Below are 21,283 nucleotides of genomic sequence, written 5' to 3' on the forward strand. Positions count from 1 at the left end.
CACACTGTATCTATCAAAAGTGATGAGCCCATACTATGTAAGCAATTCCAAAAATCAATTACAGATGAATAATAAAAATGGTCAAAAGGAACAAAATAGATATTTCCCAAATAGCCAATAAATCTGATAACAGGTTCTCAATTATATGGGTGCAAATACAGTTCAACTATGAGCACATGAGTTAATTTTATCTGTAAGACAATATATAGAAGGAAGACTGCTGGGTCAAAAGAAATGATTTTGAAATTTTCAAGTCATCTATGGTTTCCTTTGCCTATTTTTCTTTATTGAATTCTTAACCTTTGTAAATCTGCAAGGTGTATTTGAGTAATATTGATATTAGCACTGCTATCCTTTGCCTTGCAAACGTCTTTGGAACTGAATCTATGGGCATTTGCAATTAAATATAACTTAGAACATTGTCACACAAATCACAAGCATACAATTCCATTCACTTTTATACAGAGCCCTACTGACACAGATGAGGATGGCTGCTGCCAACCATTGGACTGAAAGGGGACCCCAATGGAGGAGTTAGAGAAAAGACTGAAGGAGCTGAAGAGGTTTGCAACCCCATAGGAAGAACAACAATATCAACCAACCAAACTCCACCAGAGCTCCCAGGGACTAAACCACCAACCAATGAGTACACATGGAGGGACCCATGACTCCAGACACATATGAAGCAGAAGATGGCATTGTCCAGCATCTATAGGAGGAAAAGCCCTTGGTCCTGTGAAGTCTCGTTTCCTCAATGTAGGGTGTTGAGGTGGGAGTGGGTGGGTGGGAGTGGGAGCATCCTCATAGAAGCAGGGGGACGGGGGAGGAGGTATGAGGCTTCTAAGAATGAGGCAAACTGAATCGAAGCAACTTCTGAAGAAGGTGACCCTGCAGAAGTAACATACAGGACCGCTTTTTAAAAATCGTTTATTATGGATCTGATAGGAAGTGGGGGGAAGGGGATAATATGTGAAATTCACACAGCTACCTACTACACAGAAAAGTTTAAAAATTACTCTCTAGCACTTCACCGCTGGAAGTTCTTCAAAGAATAATACCCACTGCTTGCCTTCTGCCTCCCAGGCAAATTCTCCTTCACTGGAGCAATCAACAGTCCCCTATCAGGTTCTCTTAAACAGAGTAACTCTGTTTGCATTTTCTGCATCTTATCCCTGTTACTCAATACTACCCTGGTGAGATTCCTCTATGCTATTGCCTTAAGCAAGATTTTTTTTTCCTTCTATTTCATCAAATTTACTATACAGATTTATCACTTTAGTTAGCCATTCTTGCACTGACGGACAGTTGAGTGGTTCCAGCTTTCATGTTGACAATTGTTAGGACTTAGTTTAAACTGGAAACGGCTTCCCAGATTCACCTTCTCTGTAAGGTTCTAGGTTTTACATGAGAGTCAGGAAGTAGAAATGAAGCAGCACATGCTACCTGAGTGTCAGATTGGGTAGAAGTTGTGATTTGCAGTCCATGAGCCTCGCCTCTCTTGATGGGTCTGTAAGTGTAGGGCAATATGTTCGCAGTGTGTGCTGCTTCCAACCCAAGTCTTTCAGGGTTTCTTTCCCTTAGTCTCTTTAGAGTGTCTGTGATAATATGATCTACATACTTTGATTTTCATCCATGACTCTTGGCTCATCACTCCTATAATTCTTATTTTCTAAGTCTTCTAAGTCACGAGATAATATTAGGGTATTTTCAACCTCCAAACCTTAGAAAGCAGTCTCTCTTCCTTCCTCCTCCTCCTACCCCGTTTTTTCCTTTTCTCCTTTCCTCCTTCCCTCCTTCCGTCTCTCCTCCTCCCCTCACACTTGCTTTCGTTTCTCCCCAAAGCAGACCAGAGAAACTAGAATTTCACTCTGACAAGGAAGACCAGAGACTAAAAATATACCTTAATCTTATCCTATTGTTCTACGGCAGGTCATAAAAAAGGCGTCTGCTTTTCTTTGCCTAACAGTAGGTCATTAGACCCTCTTAATTCTAGAAGAAGTTGCCCCAGGCCCTTGGGAAGAAATCCTGAAGAATCTAAACTGACAAGTTAGGTTTGCCCATCCAGTCCATTTACAGCCACGCCTATGCAATGAAGTCTCTGTAGAATCAGGAAGGACTTGATTTGGAGAACATCTGGATTGCTGAACCTTGGGTGGCCAGGGAGGGTGTAGACTCTCCACACCCCTTCCCCATACCTTGGCCCATCACCTTTTCACATTACTTTTCATAAAAATGTTTATGAGTTGGTAGGCTGCTGAAGCAAATTGTTTATTTATGGCCAATTAACATTAATTAAACACAAGTAAAACAATGTAGTGCTTGGAATTGACACTTCAAGTGGGCTCTAATGCTGTCCCCAGAGAGGTAGCATCATCAAGTGAATTGTATTATAAGACACACAGCTTGCATCTGCTGCAGAATTGCTTGCTGGAGAGAAATCCACCACATATTTTGGGATCACACAGGGTTGTTTGGTTTGGTTTGGTTTTGTGTTGAGTTGATTTTGACAGTGTAAGACTATAGGATAAATGAAAAACCTTATTCTCCTCCTCTTAAAGGGTGTAAAGAATAAAAATGAATTCATTGAAATGGTATTTAACACTGGATGAAGCCAGAGGAAGCCTACAAAGAGTGGAAGGACCCCAGCGGGGTCAAGGACATTACAAGAAATTACCCACAGAACCAATTAAGCAGAGGTCACAGAGTTTGGCATGATAATCACAGACCTTGTATGAGTTTGAGGTCCTCTGCATATACATGATGGTTGTATAGTTTGGTGTCCTTGTAGGATTCCTGACAATGGTGGTGGGAGACAGTCTCTGATTCATTTGCTTGCCCTTGGGACCCTTTTCCTCCTACTGGGTTGCCATGTCCAGCTGTGATATGAGGATTTGTACTTATTGTATCTTGTTATGTTATGTTTGGTGGATATCCCTGGGAGGCCTGCACGTCTTTTCTTTTTATTTATTTATTTATTTTTTTTGTTTTTTCCTTATGGAAAAATAGGAGGAGTTGATCTGGGGGGGGAGAAGAGAGGTGGGGACGAGGGAGGAGTGGAGGGGAGAAAATTGGAGTCAAGATGCAGTGTATGCAAATAATAAAACGTAAAATAAAATGTTTAAGTTGGGTGTGGTGATGCATGCCTAACCCTTACAATGGAGGCTGAGGCAGGAGGATCATGAGCCACCCTGGGCTACATACTGACTGAGACTGTCTCAAAACATGCCACCCCTCCACAAAAAGATCTTAAGAATATTTCATTTACAAGGAAAATAAAAACGGGAGATGAGGGTTGGGGATTTGGCTCAGTGGTAGAGCGCTTACCTAGGAAGCACAAGGTCCTGGGTTCGGCCCCCAGCCCCGAAAAAAAAAAAAAAAAAAAAAAAAAAAAAAAAAAAAGAAATAAAAACGGGAGATGAGATGATCTGTTTAGATTATAGGAAACCAAGTCTGGGAGCTAGCCTTTCCAGCTCATGCGCTGTGTACTCAAGTCTTGTAGTTAGTAGTAATTAACAGAATTCCAGCATAACAACTTTGAGTAAACCTTTATATTCTGAATTACATTAGTAACATGATAGAATTGTCTTACTAGCTACATTGAATATGAATTTATGAATTTGCTTTAGTTAAATGGCACAATGGTAGTTTTCAGTAAAGTATTGATGAGTAAAACAGAAAATGGAGCTAAATTAATGGAGGGGATTAGAGAGAAGGAAAAATAGAGAAAGCACAAGAAAGTAAAGCCAGCCCTGAGCCCATAAATTACAGTTAAGGAAATACCAGTAAGGACAGATGACATTGAATTTTTTTTGTAATTGACAAAATTTGAAGAAACCAAGATGTTGGCTCAATAGACAAATGGATAAACTATGGTGCGTGTAGATAGAGAATATTATTCAGTATTAAAAAGAAGTAGGACTACTGAGCCAGCACGGAAAGCTGATCTGAAAAGGCCATATACTGTATGAGTCCAACTGCAGGATACGGGAAAAGGTAAAAACTATGGAGACAGTAATGTGTCATGTGTTACCAGTCCAGGAGTGATAGCGACACCTGTCTAACCTCAGCACTTGGGGTGTGAGGCAGGAGAAGTGAAGCATAGTCAAGGCCAGCCTAAACAATGGGCAGTGCATACAAGACTTTTAAGGCAATCTATGTTCAATACAGTGATGGATTTATGCTGTGACTGAACACATTTGTGAAAAATCTATAAGGTTTACAGCATCAAGTATAAATCCTATTATAAGATATGGATTTTGGTGATGGTGAGTGCCAATGGAGAGCCATCAGAGCAAGTATATGCCCTGTCATGAGGTGGCAGGGAGGCTCAGAGGGAAGAGGACTCTCCCAACTTTCTTACCAGTTTTTCTGTGAATCTAAAAGTGCTTTAAAAAAATAATAATGAACCTGTCGTTTGGTAGATTTCACCATAGCTAAATACCTGTATTTCCTTCAAATTCAAAAGTATGATAAATATAAATACCAAATACTTAATACATGAGTTAATCTCTTGAGAGCAAAATGTTATAAGGTATAACAAAACACCTATTAGGATAATTATTAACTTCAGTTTTACATAAGGTATAAACTTGGCAAGAAATAAAGTGTATTCCGTCATAATTTAAGGAATATCAGAGAGGAAAGGCACAACTCTAATGAAGACCACAAGCCCTTACTGTAAATCAATTATTTCAGCATCTCACAACTTGGGACAATGATGTGGTAAAACACAACAGTGGACAGGGACTCTGGAATACTTGGTCTGCTGCTTGTTCATTAGCAATACTGGGGCAAGTTCCCTAATGTCTGAATCTGTTTTCTCCTCTATCAAATGGGATAACGTTTTGTATGAGTAAACAAAGACACCACACAAGAAAACCAACAAAGAGTTGAAAACCCTGAACCAACTTTATTTTATCAGCAAAAGTTGCATATTTTCAATAAACATAGGAACATTTATTCTCAATACAAAACAGATTCTCAAACATCTTACAAATGTTTTCTTTTTCTTTCCCCCCCACCAAGCTTCCCTAGAAGCTTTGCAGCAAATGTTTTCCTTATGGCTTGATATTGCTTCAGTCCTCACTGTCGCTGTCTGACTCACTCAGCTGCAGATCACTTCCTAAAATAAAATAACAAAACTGCAGCAATTAAAAACTTGAACTGTTAATATTTAATAAATTAATTTACTCTAATATAAGGTTGCTTTTAATATAATTCAGCCACGTACCTGGCACACCAATCAATACTGCATAGAAAGTAAAACCCACAGCAGCGAACTCCAGCACTTCATATCACCTGCGTTTATTTTAGCTTTCTTTCACTTACTGATGATATCACTTCCCTTTACCCTACTCTCTTATTACATCAGACAATCATTTTCAAGAGCGAAAATTATCATCTTTTTACCTTCAGATGCAATCCAAACCATTATGAAACAGATGTCAGGAACCCTTAGACCAGATATCATTCCGTGGAAGGATTCCTGGCTACTATGTACAGGACCCTGTGTTCAATTCCCAGTACCATAAAGAATATCTAAGCACCAACTGCTTTTGTAAGTCATTTGTGTCATGGAGGCAACATTTCAGTAGAGCAGAAAGACAGGGTACACGTATCTAGAATAATGTCAAGTAGGGATAAGTCCTGAGGAACTGGAGAGAGAGTAGCAGGGGGTGCTACTGCAGTACTGTAAGTGGGAAGGCTTTATGAGAGGTAGCATCTGAACAGAAAGTCATTAAAAATGGAGGCACAGTGTCTAATGTGTAACAAGTGCAAATGCTCTAAGGTAAGTGTAGAGTGGTTAAGATTCTTTTTATTATATTTTCTGGTAATTTCACACATGAATGCAATGTATTTACATCATATTCAACCTAGCAGCTAACTCTTCCTGGACCCCCTCTCCCTGACACTACATCTTTCTCCAAACTGCATATCTTCATCCTCTTAAAAGAAAGACTAACCCACTGTGTCCAATTAGCTCTGCCTGAACATACCAGGGTGTAGAGCCACCCTACGGAAGCTTGAGTCACACTTCTGAAGAAAACTGACTTCCCCTCCCTTAGCATGGGGGTGGGGGGAAGTTATACGAATTTTTGTTTTCCTTGTAGAGAGGCCACTGTGGCTAGAGTGGGATAAATGAGGAAGACAAAGATAGGGAATGAGGTCAGAAGGTGGAGAGAAAGTCACAGTAAAGGCTGTTTGAAACACAATGAGAAAGCACAGGACAGTTTTAACAGGCAACCAAGGCGAACCTGACTCCCTCAGTAACCTCCCTGCATCATGTAGAGGAAGCATGGACGCAGGAGAGAAGCCGAGTCTTTTCTCGGCTCCGACTTGGGTGTGCCAGCACAAGTGTCACTTCCTCCCCGGTGCGCTGTAGTTTAAGTGTTAAGGTATATCTTTATTATTTTCATTTACCCACTTTAGTATCTGGAGTAGATTCATGGCGGTCTTCAGTCCTGGAAAACTCTAAAGGTTAAGCGGTCATGCCATCCCTTCTACTCTTTCCTGGAATTCCTACTATTCGGTGCTTAATCTTTTCCATCTATTCTCCTTCTCTCTTAGTTTTCATTTTAGCCTGTGTTCTAGGACAGCACCTTCCATCTCATTAATTCATTTCTCACTCACATCCATCTTGCCTACTTATTGATCTTTTCCAAAACATTCCCATGACCCGTTCTTCCAAACTTAAGTTTTTAAACATTTACCTTCTTGTATGTGCATGAGTGTGGAAGCCAGCGGACAGGTGATGTCACTTCTCTCCTGCTCCCATGTGAACTCTGGGGACTGAACTCCACTCAGGAAGTTTGGTGGCGAGCGTCTTTACCCACTGAGCCATAGCACCAATGCTAATGTTTTTTAAGTGTTGGGGCCCCAATTCTGGTCCTTGTATGTGGCATGCAAGCACTCTTCTCTTGAGGTACTTGATTCTTATTTACAGTAAATTAGATCCTGTTTTATTTCTGCTTCTCTTTGTTTTGTTAAACCTATCCAGCATGGTCTATAGAGTAAGTACCGGGCCGGCCAGAGTTACATGAGACTTTGTCCTCTAAAAAGCTATGTCTTCATATATCTTCCTTAGGATCACATGTTTTTTCCTTGTTTCAAAGTCTCTCTCTCTCTCTCTCTCTCTCTCTCTCTCTCTCTCTCTCTCTCTCTCTCTCTAACTTTATAACACTCTTTGTAGAATCTTATGATTCCGTAAATCTAGCCTGCAGCCCCATTTACCAGAAACAGGTTTCACAATCACTTGTGAAGATTGCCATCTCTTGGAATACGGTAGGTCCCTTCAAGGAGCCAATGAGTAACAATGTTGTATAAACTATGGCTTCTGAAACAGAGCTTCAGGAAGCACGTCAACAGTTGCTTTTTTCCCTAGCCTCCTTTCACTAACTGAAAAACATCCACAAATCTATTTCTCTTTCCCATCTTCCCTTGGCTTCACCATACATTGGCTAGCTTCCCACAGAAAGCATAACTTCCTTGCATATCAAGCATCTTTGTTTGTGTTCATGTGCACATTCGTGTGCATGGGAAAGCCAAGGACAGCTCTGGGCATGGTTTCCCTGCCATCCAGTGATGCTTTGGAGACAAGATCTCTCACTAGCCTGGAATCACAGGGTGGGTTTATCTGGCTGCCCAGCAAGCTCCAGGTATTCCCTTGTCTCTGCCTTATCATACTCAGATTTTGTTCTTTTTTTTTTTTAAAAATAGGTTCTAAAGATTCAACTAAAGTCTTCCAAATGCTTTACTAACTAAACTCTAGCCACATATCAAATATTGTGCGTGTGCTTACATGTGGAAGCCAGAACACAGCCTTGGTTGTTGTTAATCTGGCCCTGGAATTTGCCAGTTAAGCTAGACTGTCTAGGACTGCCTGCCTATGCCTCCCCAGCAGAAGGATTGCAGGCATGTACCCCCTTCTGCCCCCCAACTTCAGGTTGTAACATGGGTTCTGGGGTGATTTATACTTGTATGGCTAGTGCTTTAGTGACTAAGCTAACTCCCAACACCCATCTCAAGCATGTTGAAGTTAACTTTTCTTGACAGTGTCCAAGATGCTTACTACTACATCCTTTTAAACTCAAAACCAATACCCGTAACAATGTTTTTCTTCTCTTTAAAAACATTTTTGATTCTGCTTTTTAAAAACTATTTAATTTTATGTGTGTGGGACATCTGTGTGCATGTTTGTGTACCATATTTGTTCAAGTCCTGTGAGACCAGAAGGGGACAGATCTCTGGACATGTTTGCAGTCTGTATCCCCAGTGCTGGATCTCTAGAGTTCACAGGCTAGCTACTCTACATAAATCAGTGACTTGCAGACACTGGTGATCTTAAAAAAATATGTTGGGCTGGGCCCTGGTGGTACATGCATGCCTTCAATCCCATCACTTGAGTTCAAGTCCAGCCTGGTCTACAGAGTGAGTCAAATCTATACACAGAGAAAACTTATCTTGAAAAACCAAAAAAAAAGAAATTTTTTTTAAAAAAAAATGGTGGAAAGAAATAAAAGGAGTCACCTGAGGTTGACCTCTGATCTCCATGTACACACAAATGCATGCATATGTTTTCCCACTATATACAAATACCTAGGTGAGTCTTAGGGTTTTACTGCTGTGAAGCAATACCATGACCAAGGCAACTCTTAAAAAGGAAAAAATTTAATTAGGGCTGGCTTGCATTAGGGGTTCAGTCCATTATCATCAAGGTGAGGGAGCATGGCAGTGTCTAGACAGGCATGGTACAGGAGGAGCTGAAGGTCCTACATCTTATTCCAAAGGCAAACAGGAAGAGATTGGCATATAGGCTGCTAGAATGAGGGTCTCAAAGCCACAGTGACACATTTAATCCAACAAGGCCACACCTCCTAATAGTGCCACTCCCTGGGCCAAACATATTCAAACCATCACACTTCACTCCCTGGCTCCCACATATTTGTTCAAACACATGAGTCTATGGAGGCCATACCTAACCGTAGCATAATGCAGAATACATTCATTCCAACTTAAGAAATCCCCATAGTCTATAGCAGTCCTTTCCACAATGTGAAAAGGTCCAAGTTCAAAGTCTCTTCTGAGACTCAGCCACTCCCTTAACTGTAATCCCCAAAGCAAGACAGAAAACCAGCTGGACAAACTCCAAACTCTACATCTCCATGTCTGATGTCAAAGCAATCTTCCAATCTCCAACTCCTTTTCCACACTTGTTGACTGCAACAAACGTCTTTCAATTGGGCTGCTTCCATTCTGTTAGCAGCTTTCCTCAGCAGATATCCTATGGCTCTGATCTTGAACAACTTGGGGTCTCCTAGGCAACTGCAACATAACAGCTTCTTGTTCCAATGTCTGGGATCCACACATGATCTTCTGGGTCCCAAAAGTCTTGGGTTGACTCCATCCACTGCTGCTGCTGTTCTTGGTGATCATCGTGTGGTACCGGCATCTCCAATACACTGGGGTCTTCCTCTGCAACTAGGCTTCACCAATAACCTCTCATAGGCTCTCTTTGAAGTTTCAAGCTTCAACTTCTTTGCATGACCCCTTCAATCCTGGGCCATTAACTACAGCTGAGCCTGCAGCTTCACCAAGGGCCTTCCATGGACTCTTACAGTGCCAAGCCTCAGCTGCTCTCCATGACTCCTCCGTACCTTCAAAACTAGTATCACCTGGTTGACTCTTCCACATTACCAAGTCCAGCTGCAGGATAAAGGTCAACCTTGGCTATCTCAGGAACACAGCTTCTTTGTGCGCTCAGAAAAACACTTCCCAGATTTCACTTCAGTGATGCTGGTCTCTTCTTAATCACTGCTAATTTATTATCTCCAGCAAACCAGCATCAATTGTCCCAGGAATCTCTTCTATTCTTGATTTTACAGGCAGAGTCACATGGCTGAAGCTGCTGAGTTCTGCTGCTTACTGGGGCTGGAATATGGCTGCCTTGTTTTATTACATTATCACCAGCTTTCCGTTTTCTAACTCTTTCACTTCCTATGCTTGGCTGTTCTGGAACTTGCTCTGTAGATTGACCTTGAACTCAGAGATCTACATGCTTGTCTCCTCAGTGCTAGTTAAAAGTGTGGTCTACCGGGGTTGGGGATTTAGCTCAGTGGTAGAGCGCTTGCCTAGCAAGCGCAAGGCCCTGGGTTCGGTCCCCAGCTCCGAAAAAAAGAAAAAAAAAGTGTGGTCTACCATGCCTGGACTTAAAATTTTTCTCTACTCAGAATTTGCTGTGTCTCAAGCTGGCCTTGAACTCAGAATTCTGCTTGCCTCTGTCTCCTGAAATTAAAGTCATATACCACTTGCCTGGACCTAAGCTTTTCATGGCCACTTGCCTCAAGATCCAGATCAAAAGCCTGTGTCTTTCATTTCTGCATTGGAGCTCATTCCAGATTAAAAGTTCAAGTGAAAACAATGACCAAGCAATAATAATGCCTAACATGACATAACTACTCCTTGTTCAATGGTAAACGCATAAACAACAAGTTTAGCTAGGTAGGATCTTGTCACGAAGTCACCACTCCCTTAATCTGTTTGTCTCCTTGAACACAGGATTCAGCTCCATTCCACTTCCTGGTGCCCCTTTATTACTTTATATTTTTCCTTTCTGAGCCCACTATGCTTCTTCAAAATGTTCTTCATGAGACTTAACCAAAGAGCAAAGTCTCTGTTGGGCTTTCTTGAGACTTCCTTTGTCAACGCAATTAATATAAATTTCTTTACCTGAACCTTGGATAGATTCTTCAGACAGGGGCAAAAAGCAGTCACATTCTTCATCGAACAAAAACAGTCTCTCAGCCGCATATTAAAATTCTCCACTGAAACCTCTAGAGTCAGGCCTCTATCATTCAACTCACCCTCAGCAACAACATCTCCCATATTTCCACTAGGATGGTCAATTAAACCTCACTTAAAGCATTCCACTGCTTTCCAAATCCAAAGTTCCAAAATCCACACTCTTCCAAACAAAAGTACAGTCTGGCCTATCACAGCAATGCCCCCAGTCCCTGGTACCAACTTCTGACTTAGGGATCTACTGCTGTGAACAGACACCATGACCAAGGCAACTCTTATAAAGGACAACATTTAATTGGGGCTGGTTTACAGGTTCAGAGATTCAGTCCATTATCATCAAGGTGGGAGCATGGCAGTGTCCAGGCAGGCATGGTACAGGAGGAGCTGAGGGTTCTACATCTTATTCCAAAGGCAAACAGGAGTAGACTAGCTTCCAGGCAGCTAGGATGAGGGTATTAAAGCCCATGCCCACAGTAACACACCTAATCCAACAAGGCCGGCCTACTACAACAAGGCCATACCACCAAATAGTGCCACTCCCTGGGCCAAATGTATTTAATCCACCACACCAAGTAAATAAGTAAATAGTAAATAAAGCGATATGATTATGTTAAGTCTACCCTCTATTTTAAAAGGAATCGCAAACTTTGAAAACTTTAAAGCAAGAGAGATGATAAATTATATTTGAATCACTAAACGATCGACATGGCTAATAATATACATAATGGATCAAAATGGCCTCGACTGCATATGCGAGACTTGCCTATGATCAAGTCAGTCAAAACTTCAACATAAACGTACAAGAGCCTCACATAACTCCACCCTAAGATAAGGATCTATTGACAGTGGCTTCTAGGGAAGGAAAGCTCGGTTATCTTCAGAGATGCAGCCATGGAAGGTTGACCTTGTTTCATTGAATGGACCTACAGTTATGTTCATACACATACTGGCAACATCTAGTGGACATAGTAGTTAAGAGAAAGAGAGAACATGAAGTTAGGAGGAAGACCTGGGATTGAAGGTTGGGGGCAATCAAGGAAGTGAGCTGAACTACAGTGGTAGTCATAAAGATGAAAAGAAGTAGATGGATTTGAAAAATATTTAGGAGGTAGAAGTCCAAAGGACTTGGTGAAATATTGACTATACAAAAAGGAAAAGAGTAGCTCAATCCTGGAATGCAATCAGGCTTCTGGTTTCCATAATGAGGCAAATGCCGACATTCACTAGGCAGTCGGCCCAAAAATGTAGGGTTGGTTTTGGGACGTGTATTTGAGGGGCCTTCACTGAAGGGATGAAGCTAGATCTATCTACCCAGGACTCAGCGGTTATTTGAAAGTTATCTGTTTATCTGTTGATTGAAACAGGAGCATGGGGAGGTTATCTAAGAAAAAGAAGGTAGAATAAAAAGAAAAGGACCCATGGAAAACCTTTGAGGAACTCTCACTCCAGTGTCAGGACATTTTAAACTTGCAAAGGAGAAAATGGCTAATGACTACAAAATACATAAATTAAGACTCTTCTTTAAATTCTAGTTCACAACAAATGTGGCTACGACTGCAAGTCCTGTTTTGGTTACCCACGGTTACGTATACTTACGTAAAGTACTCATCAGAAGGGCACTGTTGTCGTAAAGTCTGTTACAAGTAGTGTCAGCATCTGAAGTCCTGTACTGTGGCCCAGCAGATACGCTAGGGTGCTCTGAGCTGTACTTCCTTGGACCAGAAGGAGGGGATCGGTCATCATCTTCGGAATCACTAGAACTGTCCTCACTACTTGAAGATGAAGAACTTCTGGAATCGGATGAACTATCACAACTACTCATCTGGTCCATAAGACTAGCTTCCGCCTTCAGCTCTGAAAATAGAAATAATAGGTCAAGTAAGTAACATGAAGGAACACACTAACAAAAAAGCACAGGCTTTTAAGAAGACATTGGGAAGGAATACATAAAACTAAAACATGTATTCCAGCATCTAAACCATTTATTTTAAAAATTCCTGTAGTGCTCTGTCCAAGAAACTCTCTAAAGGCACAGCCTGTTACTGTTGCCCTTGGTTAGCCCTCAGAGGTGGAAGGTGGGTCCCTATTGCTAAAGACACTATGTACTTCAATAACAGGGTCCAGAAACCACTTTGCTGGAACTGACCTGCATACCCTTTCCTTGAGGACTATCTTTCTTGGGACTAGAAGGTGACATGGAAGCTTCCAATGGAGACAGGGAACCAAAAGCCTCACCCAGATATCATGCCCATGGACCACATTGATTAGCACAGATACACCAACAGAGTAGTAGTGGTGCACAAACCTTGGTGGTAACCAGCAGCTCTCTAGCTGGACTTAAGACCCACACGGCCAGAGAGAGACTATACCCAGTACCAGACACTTAGTTAACTTCTCAGTGCTAGTGAAGTCATGGTTATTGGAGAAGAATCTACAACCACTGATTTACTAAAAGGCCAGCATAATCCTCAATAATAACAATCTATAAACGTTTGTCCTTACATCCACAGATAGGTGTAGTTAGTCTTCACTCCTCATCTGGGAAACAACTTTTGCAACAGATGGAGATCAAAACAGAGAACTACAACCTATCAAAATTCTAAGTTGTGGAGCCCAGTCTCAACGGATACACAACACGTCTGCATCAGGAAACGTCTGGGAGGAGGGAACAGAAAGATCGTGAGACCCACAGATTTTACAATCTTACAAAAAGATGAGGGAGTTGGTTGTGAGAGTGTGTCTCCTAGTGACATCAGAAGCTGTACCCATTGGGTCCATTGCCCAAGTGTTATCAAACAAGGATGACACAAATGAGCATGCCAAACTGAGTAGAGAAAACCTATGTAGGCTTAGCTCTACAAAGAGCTATAGCCAACCGAGGAAAGCCGAGAACAGGAGAGATAGCCTTACCCAGAGAAGAACATACCAAGTGGCTGTCCAGTGCCAAATGCTCAGCCCTGAAAACATCCAGAAACACAAAGACAGACAGACAATAAACACACACAGCAACATATGGACTAAACAGGTTATATTTAGTAATATATATGTATTTACATGTACATATATGCATGCAATAGCAATTAGTGGGGAAAAAAAGAGGTCATGAATTTGAAGAAGAGTGGAAAATGGTATATGGGAATATTTGCAGGTAGGAAAGGAAAGCAAGACATGTTTTACTTAAATTATAATCACAAAAAATTTTAAAAAGTTAAAAAAAAACCCTCCTTTAGCACCAAGCTGTATTTTAATAATGTAGTTATGAGGATAAAAGCATCAGTAACCAGTTGGGTAAGGCATCATAATTTGTAATCCTAGCATTCAGGATGCTGAGGCTGGAGAATACCAAGTTCCAAGAGCTATAGAGTGAGACTTTTCCTCAAAAAGAGGAAGAAGCGCAGCTGTCAAGAGCACTGGCTGTTCCTCCAGAGGACTAGAGTGTGATTCCCAACACCCACATGGTGGTTCTCAACCATCTGTAACTCCAGTGCCAGGAGACCTGATGCCCTCTTCTGGCCTCCATGGGTACTGCATTATGTAGTTCACAGTTATATGTGTAGGCAATATACCCATTGACATAATAAATAAATAAAAAAAAAGGATACAAGCAGTATCTAAATCTAACTTATAATAAATAATGAAAAGTTTAAAAGTCTAAAAGTACAAAATGCAATATTAAGTTTTTTCCTTACTCCTTAATATGAGCAGTGCAATGTCATTCCTACCTAAGAACTTCATTCTTTTCCCAGCTGTTCTAGAGAGAGTTTTGATAAAGCTCCCTTATGCAGGTTTCCACCCTATTTCTTTAAAGGGGGATTTAAAATATTCTAGTATTTTTGAAAAGCCAATTTCCATTATAATTTTGGTTGTGAATATTTTTAGGACAAAAAAAGGATAATAATCTTTTCTTAAAAGTTCTTTTTAGGACACAGAATTTATGGTGGGAAGATCAACCTCATTCTTCCAATAAGTGATTTGAAGCAAAGAAACCAAAGGACCAGTATTTAGGGTTTATAACTATGCTTGCCTATGTTTAGATCATTATTTTTCTAGCATTCTATAAGAATGTCAAATAGTGAACCAGTTTTAGCCTACAAGTATAAAAAATACTCAGTCAACACACTGCCAGGTAGTATCGTGTCGGGGCAGGGCTGTTTTAGTTGGCTGACAATACCCATCTAACGCCCACTCTCTGGACTCACTGGCTTGCCCTTTCGGCCCTAAGTCCTTTGCATTAGAGCTTCACTTCGCTTGGGTTAGACATCATCCAGGTCTTTTTGTCTTCTTGTTGTGTGCTTTGTGATTAATAATGAATCAATCATAATTCATTATGGTAAAGCGCACACCCAGATGAGTTTCAGCATAAGCTATACTGTGTATCTGTCACTGAGCAAGACCCATCCCCATAAATGCTCTATTATGCTTTTCCTCCAGTGTCCACCATTTTGACTTCTATTACCAAAGTTGTTGTCTGTTACTGAACTTCCTACAAATTTTGCACATGCCTCTTATCCTTTTTATATATGCATTCATGTTTTCAATGGCTCTGTATCTCATTCTACTCAACTGTTATGATATCCATTATATAGATACAACATACATTGGTCATCAGCTTTCTATTTGCAGATATTTGTTTTCCATTTTTAGTAGTAACAAGTTTGTGATAACAAATTAAGGCTGTTCTGTAAAGCCTACCGTATATCTTCTTGTGACACATGTATTTACTTTTCCTGTGTAGAAAAGAATGTGTTTAGCTTCATTAAAACCCACCAGCTTTCGAGGTGATCTATAATTTTAGTTTTTTAATAAGCAATGATCCAAAGCAGTTCTCATATATTCTTGGTCACTTGAATGTCTTTTTTGTTGAGCATCTGCTCAACTATTCTTCTTGTATTTGGTTGTCTTTTCCTAATTTGTATACATCCTTTATATTAGCTTTAGCTGTGAGTTCTCTGTCGTGTGTGTGTGTGTGTGTGTGTGTGTGTGTGTGTGTGTGTGTGTGTGATGAATATTTCCTCCAAATCTGTGTAGCTAGGCTACAGTGCTTTTGGTGTACCACTAAGCCTCTGAAAGGTTGTCTCCTTCTCATCTTGGCTTGAGTGTAACCCTTGCTAAGGATTTCTTTCTTTCAAGCCTCTATTAGGTGTTTTGTTTCTTTGAAGCACTTCTGAAATGTATTTGAATACACATTTGCCTTTTTACTTCTTGCCGCCGCTGCCTCCTCCTCCTCCTCCTCCTCCTCCTCCTCCTCCTCCTCCTCCTCCTCCTCCTCCTCCTCCCTCATCCACATGGCTAAATATCAGCAATGTGAGAAAAGAAATTCTGTCTTAGCCACATTCTACAATTATTTTTGTATAATGTTGAATTGTTAATATTTTTTGAATTTTTAAAATTTCAAGCTTAGAAAAGTTATTGGTTATAGTTTTATTTTTCTTATACATATTTATTCACTTTGTGTATCATGGTAATTTTAGCCTTAAAATGAACTTATCGATGTTCTATGTTGGTCACTTTTCCATTACTGTAAATATTTGAGGTTTCAATTTATAAAACAGTATGGTTATTTTGCTCTCAGTTAGAAGTCTCTCAGCCCACAACCAGGCAGATTACTGCATTTATGCATTTGATGGAGGTGCCCATGGGAATGACAAGGAACACATAAGTGAATCAAACCTGGACAGCAGCTCAAGACAGGAAGAGGAAGGTGCTAGACAGACAATACTCCTTTCTAGGGCATACAACACCAGGCAACAGCTCTTGGTAAAACTAACTTCCTCTTTGAAACTTCCATACAAGTATTAAGTACATTTGGTTACATTCATCCCTCCAACCATTTTTCCCCTCTTTAAACTCTCAGTCTGCTCCCACTTTTGTGTCATCAAGTCCCTACCTGCTTTCCTGTCTTTTTTTGGGTTTTGTTTTTGCTTGTGTGTGTGTGTGTGTGTGTGTGTGTGTGTGTGTGTGTGTGTGTGTCTGTGTGTCTGTGTGTCTGTGTGTCTGTGTGTGTGTGTCTGTGTGTGTCTGTGTGTGTGTATCTATTGCCCCAGGGCACACTGAGGAAGTAAGTCACTAAGGAGTGTAGATTTTTATATTTGTTTCCATTGTATCAGTTTTATCTCATTAGTTTGCAGTTCCATCGCTAGACACATTGTCTTCCTGCTAAGTGAATCCTTTCGTTATTATTAATGTACTCCTCTGTGCTAATTTGTTTTGTATCTGATATTCACACAACCACATTGCTTTAAACGCTTACACAGTGTCCTCTTACATCCTTCCACTTGAAAGCTGCCGATTTCAGTAATTTCTTATAAATAGCACACAGTTGGGTTTTGTTGTTGTTGTTGTTTGGTTGTTTGGTTGTTTGGTTTTTTTGGGGGGGGTTGCACTCTCCATTTCAACTAATCGGGTTAGATCACTCACGTTTGCACTAATCACTGGTCACTAAGGCTTACCTGTGCCCTTTACTATTTGCTTTATGTTTATTTCCTGGGTATTCGATTCCTCTCTTTCACTTTCTTTTCATTTCTGTGGGATGCCGGAATCTTGTTCTGTCTGTCTTCCTCCCTCCCTCCATCCCTTCCTCCCTCCCTTGCCCTTCCTTCCTTCCTTCTTCCTTCCTTCCTTGGTGTTTTGCATGTCACTTTACATATATAATGGCGAATTAGCATACATGTCTTGTCATGTGACAAGCAAGTCTAAAACATGATTCACTGTCACAGGAAAGATGTAAAAATCACTTTAGATGCCTTATCTTTGCAAGTTTTAAATATTATTATCTTAAGTACCAGTATTAACCAAAAAGTTAGCTTTTGCTTTAATTGTCACATATGATTTGGGGATGTCATGAGGACAACCATACCCTATTGTCCATTATCTTTCTCTGCTCTTTATTCATAACTGATGCCCCCGCATCCCTTCTTGTTGTCATTTCTTTTATGATTACTTCCATTTCTAAAGCAAACATTTCAGAGCAGCCCCCTAGTAACAAGTATTTTTAGTGTTCATTACTGTGGAAGTCTATTTCCCCTTTATCACTTGAGATGAATTTGGTAAACACAGTTCAGGACTTTCAGCATTAAGTAGTGTAGTGCCACTTCTGAGTCTCCAATACGACATGTGATGTCACTTACATGGCGTTCCTCTATGTAATGTGGCATAGCTCCCTTGCCATCAGAACTCTTATCTCTGCCTTCAGATTTCAGATGTTTAATTCTGATGTGTCTCACCATGCATTTCTTTGGTTTATCCTCTTTTGGATTTGCTCGATTTCTTGAATCTATGGATCATGTTGTTCATCAACCTGAGAACGTTCTCGGGGATCATTTCTCCCAATTATTTTTCAGTCCCCTTTTCTTTGTCCTCTGAGAGTTCAGTTGTCTCACCTCTTGGAACTTTTGTCACTCTGCAACAAATCCTTGGGGCCCTGTTCCCCTTGTTTAAGGACACTTTCTGTTTTAGATAAGTGAATTCTCTCAGTCTATTTAGTCTCTAGTAAGCGGACCTGCCCAGTGGATTTGCCCTGTTATTTTGTTAGTTTTATAATTTCTATTTGAGACTTGTTTAAAATTTCTCCTTAATTCTACTCTTCACTTGCTTCAAGAAAATTTATAATCGAATCATTTTGTGAAAGCTATTTTAAGATCATCATCAGATAATTCTAACTTCTATTTTAAGATCATCATCAGATAATTCTAACTTCTACTTTCTTTGAGAATTACTATAGGCATTCCTCATTCAAGTTGTGATTTTCCTGATTTACAGTATATGTAACTTCCCAGAATATCTTACTTTTAGTGTGTATTCTAGGGGACAACTGACTTAAATCTTTTAGTTTAGCAGGCAGTCCTGGTTCAGGCTTTGCATGCAGATGCTTGCCTGTTTTTGTGACAAATGACACTCTAATTCCAGACCTTTTGCATATCTGTTTTGGTTTTCTTGGTAAATCTCAAGCAACTAGATTTCCCATTGGTAAACAAACTCAACAATGGAGTTTTACTAGCATTGAAGCCCAGTCCTGGGAAAAGGAAGTCTGTGGTCTAATACAATAAAGACTGCTTTCAGGGTTGTGTGTGTGTGTGTGTGTGTGTGTGTGTGTGTGTGTGTGTGTGTGTGTGAGTTCCCATGAAGGGGGAGGAAAGTGAAAGGTGCTTCCCAGCAAGGTGTTTGTTAAGGCAGGTGTCCCTTACTAGTATCACCTAGTATCAAGGTGCCTTTCAAATGGAGAGAAAACTTTGAAGGCAGGGAGGCTGTCTGGGAGGTGAAGAGGGAATGAGCGTTCCTCATAGCGTGGTATCACATGCACATGCCTTCTGCCCAGGCATTTCCTGATGGAGAAGGACAGGCTCAACCCAAGCACAGAGGAGCTCTTTAAAACTTCAAGCGCTCATGTTAGCGCTATTCCTTTTGCTGGAGTGCTCAGCTTCCTGGTGTCTCTGAGTGATATGGGGAATTTTAGGTCCTATCTAAATCTCTTAAACTCAAATTCACAGATAACTCAAAGATGTAAGTGCAAAAACAGATGCACAGAGTTTCTAGTGTAATTTCTGGATATAAATTGGAAAGATGATTCAGTCATCAGAGAATAGTCAGTCATGAGGCCAAAAAGGTAGCCCAGCAGTTAAGAGCATGCTCTTCCAGAGGACCCAAGTTCCCAGCACTCATGTCAGGTGACTCACAGCCACCTGTGACTCCAGGTTCCAGGGATCCCATGTCCTCTTCTGGCGTCTGTGGGCACCTGCATACACGTGAGCATGTACATATTCCCACACGCATACACATAATTTTAAAATTGTTTAAAAAAGAAGTTAGTAGTACTCTAGGGTTAAGAAACATTTGATAGAATATAGTCTAAGGATGCTATGAGCATCTCCAGGTAGATAATGTCCCTTTGCATATAAATTAGAAAAAGAAAACTATTCTTAGTTCAACTTAGCTGATTCTCTACCTTTTCTATGAGGTATGATGTCAAAGCACTGCTTTAATTAAGGTCTGACCCAGAAGTGCCACATGAAGAACCTTCTACCTATCCCACGGACTCACTCCTCAAGACACAACTGCTTTCCAGAATTGTTTCACATAATGAATTGCCTTTAGGATCTAGTAGCAAGGAATAGAACGGTTCTTTGGAATCTATCTTAATATACTATATGTTAAGATAATATAAAACATATAACTTACATCTATATTTTTGTTTTGCTGTCCAGTCATCACAAAGCTAAATTCTATTTTAATTTTAATAACTAGCATATACACTTTACATTTTACCCTTTAATCTCTTAATTTTCTAGCCATATACATATATAGGAAAGATACCATGATACTATTTTGGAAGTAGTCAGAATAGAAGATAAGATAAAATTCAAGATCTGGGATCTTGCTGCTGTTCAATCACTGTAACATCAATATCCTAAGTGTAGCTGAAGAGAAACAGAGATTTGAGTTCCTTCCTTTGGAACACCCTATACCTCCCCAGAAATGCCTTCCTGCGAAAAGGGGCACAGTAACAGAAAGAAACTTCGTCCTGTTTCTGTTGATTTGATGGTGCCTTAGCCCTCTGTAACTGACTGTGAACAATAAATTCCACAGAAGATGCTACAAAGCACTGATGAAACATTTTTTCCTCCTAAATGATACTAAAAATTTTTCTGACATGGATATACTTACATAAATATGCAAATTTATATGTTATATCATTATCCTAGAGAAGTACACATTCATAAAATAAATTATGTTCTCACTAAGTCCCACTGTACATGAAAACTAACACTTAATATTTACTTAATATCATTTACCTTTATACACTGACATTATACGCAGTTAGAATTTACCTCTTTCAATATCATCCATTAGAGACGTTGGGGACAGCTTATCTTCTGATGGAGAATGCTGTACAAGGTTGGAAGTCCTGGGCAGATTCCACATTTGTTGTTGCTGTTGTTCTAGTCTGCACTGGATTTTGCTACTTCCTTCCCCTCTGCAATTAAGAATAACAAATATCAAAAACAGATAAGCTAAAAGTGTCACAAATTCAACATACTAAGTTACTAAACGCTATCACTTGCCCTTTAGACACCTCTCAAATGACATTTAAGGATAAGACGTTAAACCATTTAACCAATATGTATTGAGTTCCTTCTATATGTGTGGGGTACACACTGGTCCCTGGAAGGATGGGAGGATCAATGGCTACTGCTCAAATGAGCAGGCAGTACACTTATAGATGACTACAATAGGGGAAAATATACGTGCAAGTTAAACTAGATCACGTCCATGTTTCCCACTTATAATTTTAAAACAGCCATATAAACAAAGGAAGAGTACACTTCAGAAATTATGGTTGGGCCCCGCCTTTCTGCTTCCTGTGATCAAATCCTTTCAGTTCCTAACTTCCAAAGTTTTTAGACCCTCATTTTCTCTCAATCATTTACACTCCCAAAGATTATAGTTTACACATTTAGTTTTCCACATTGCTTCTTTTTATTCAGTCTCT

At 40.2% G+C, this 21,283-nt stretch overlaps 1 protein-coding gene across 1 annotated transcript in view; it reads right to left on the reverse strand.

The window, feature by feature from the left end:
* Window positions 1-4,884: 4,884 nt before the first annotated feature.
* The window catches only part of Eaf2 (ELL associated factor 2), a 40,203-nt gene continuing 23,804 nt past the window's right edge, over window positions 4,885-21,283 (reverse strand). Inside the window, exons 4-6 of the mRNA XM_032900179.1 lie at window positions 20,622-20,767; window positions 12,394-12,651; window positions 4,885-5,122 (exon numbers count right to left, since the gene is read on the reverse strand). Coding sequence (XP_032756070.1) covers window positions 5,076-5,122; window positions 12,394-12,651; window positions 20,622-20,767 — 451 coding nt within the window. The 3' untranslated portion in view covers window positions 4,885-5,075. The remainder of the gene's footprint in view (window positions 5,123-12,393; window positions 12,652-20,621; window positions 20,768-21,283) is intronic.

The sequence above is a fragment of the Rattus rattus genome, chromosome 4 (assembly GCF_011064425.1).
Source record: "Rattus rattus isolate New Zealand chromosome 4, Rrattus_CSIRO_v1, whole genome shotgun sequence".
In the NCBI taxonomy this organism is placed as follows: Eukaryota; Metazoa; Chordata; class Mammalia; order Rodentia; family Muridae; genus Rattus; species Rattus rattus.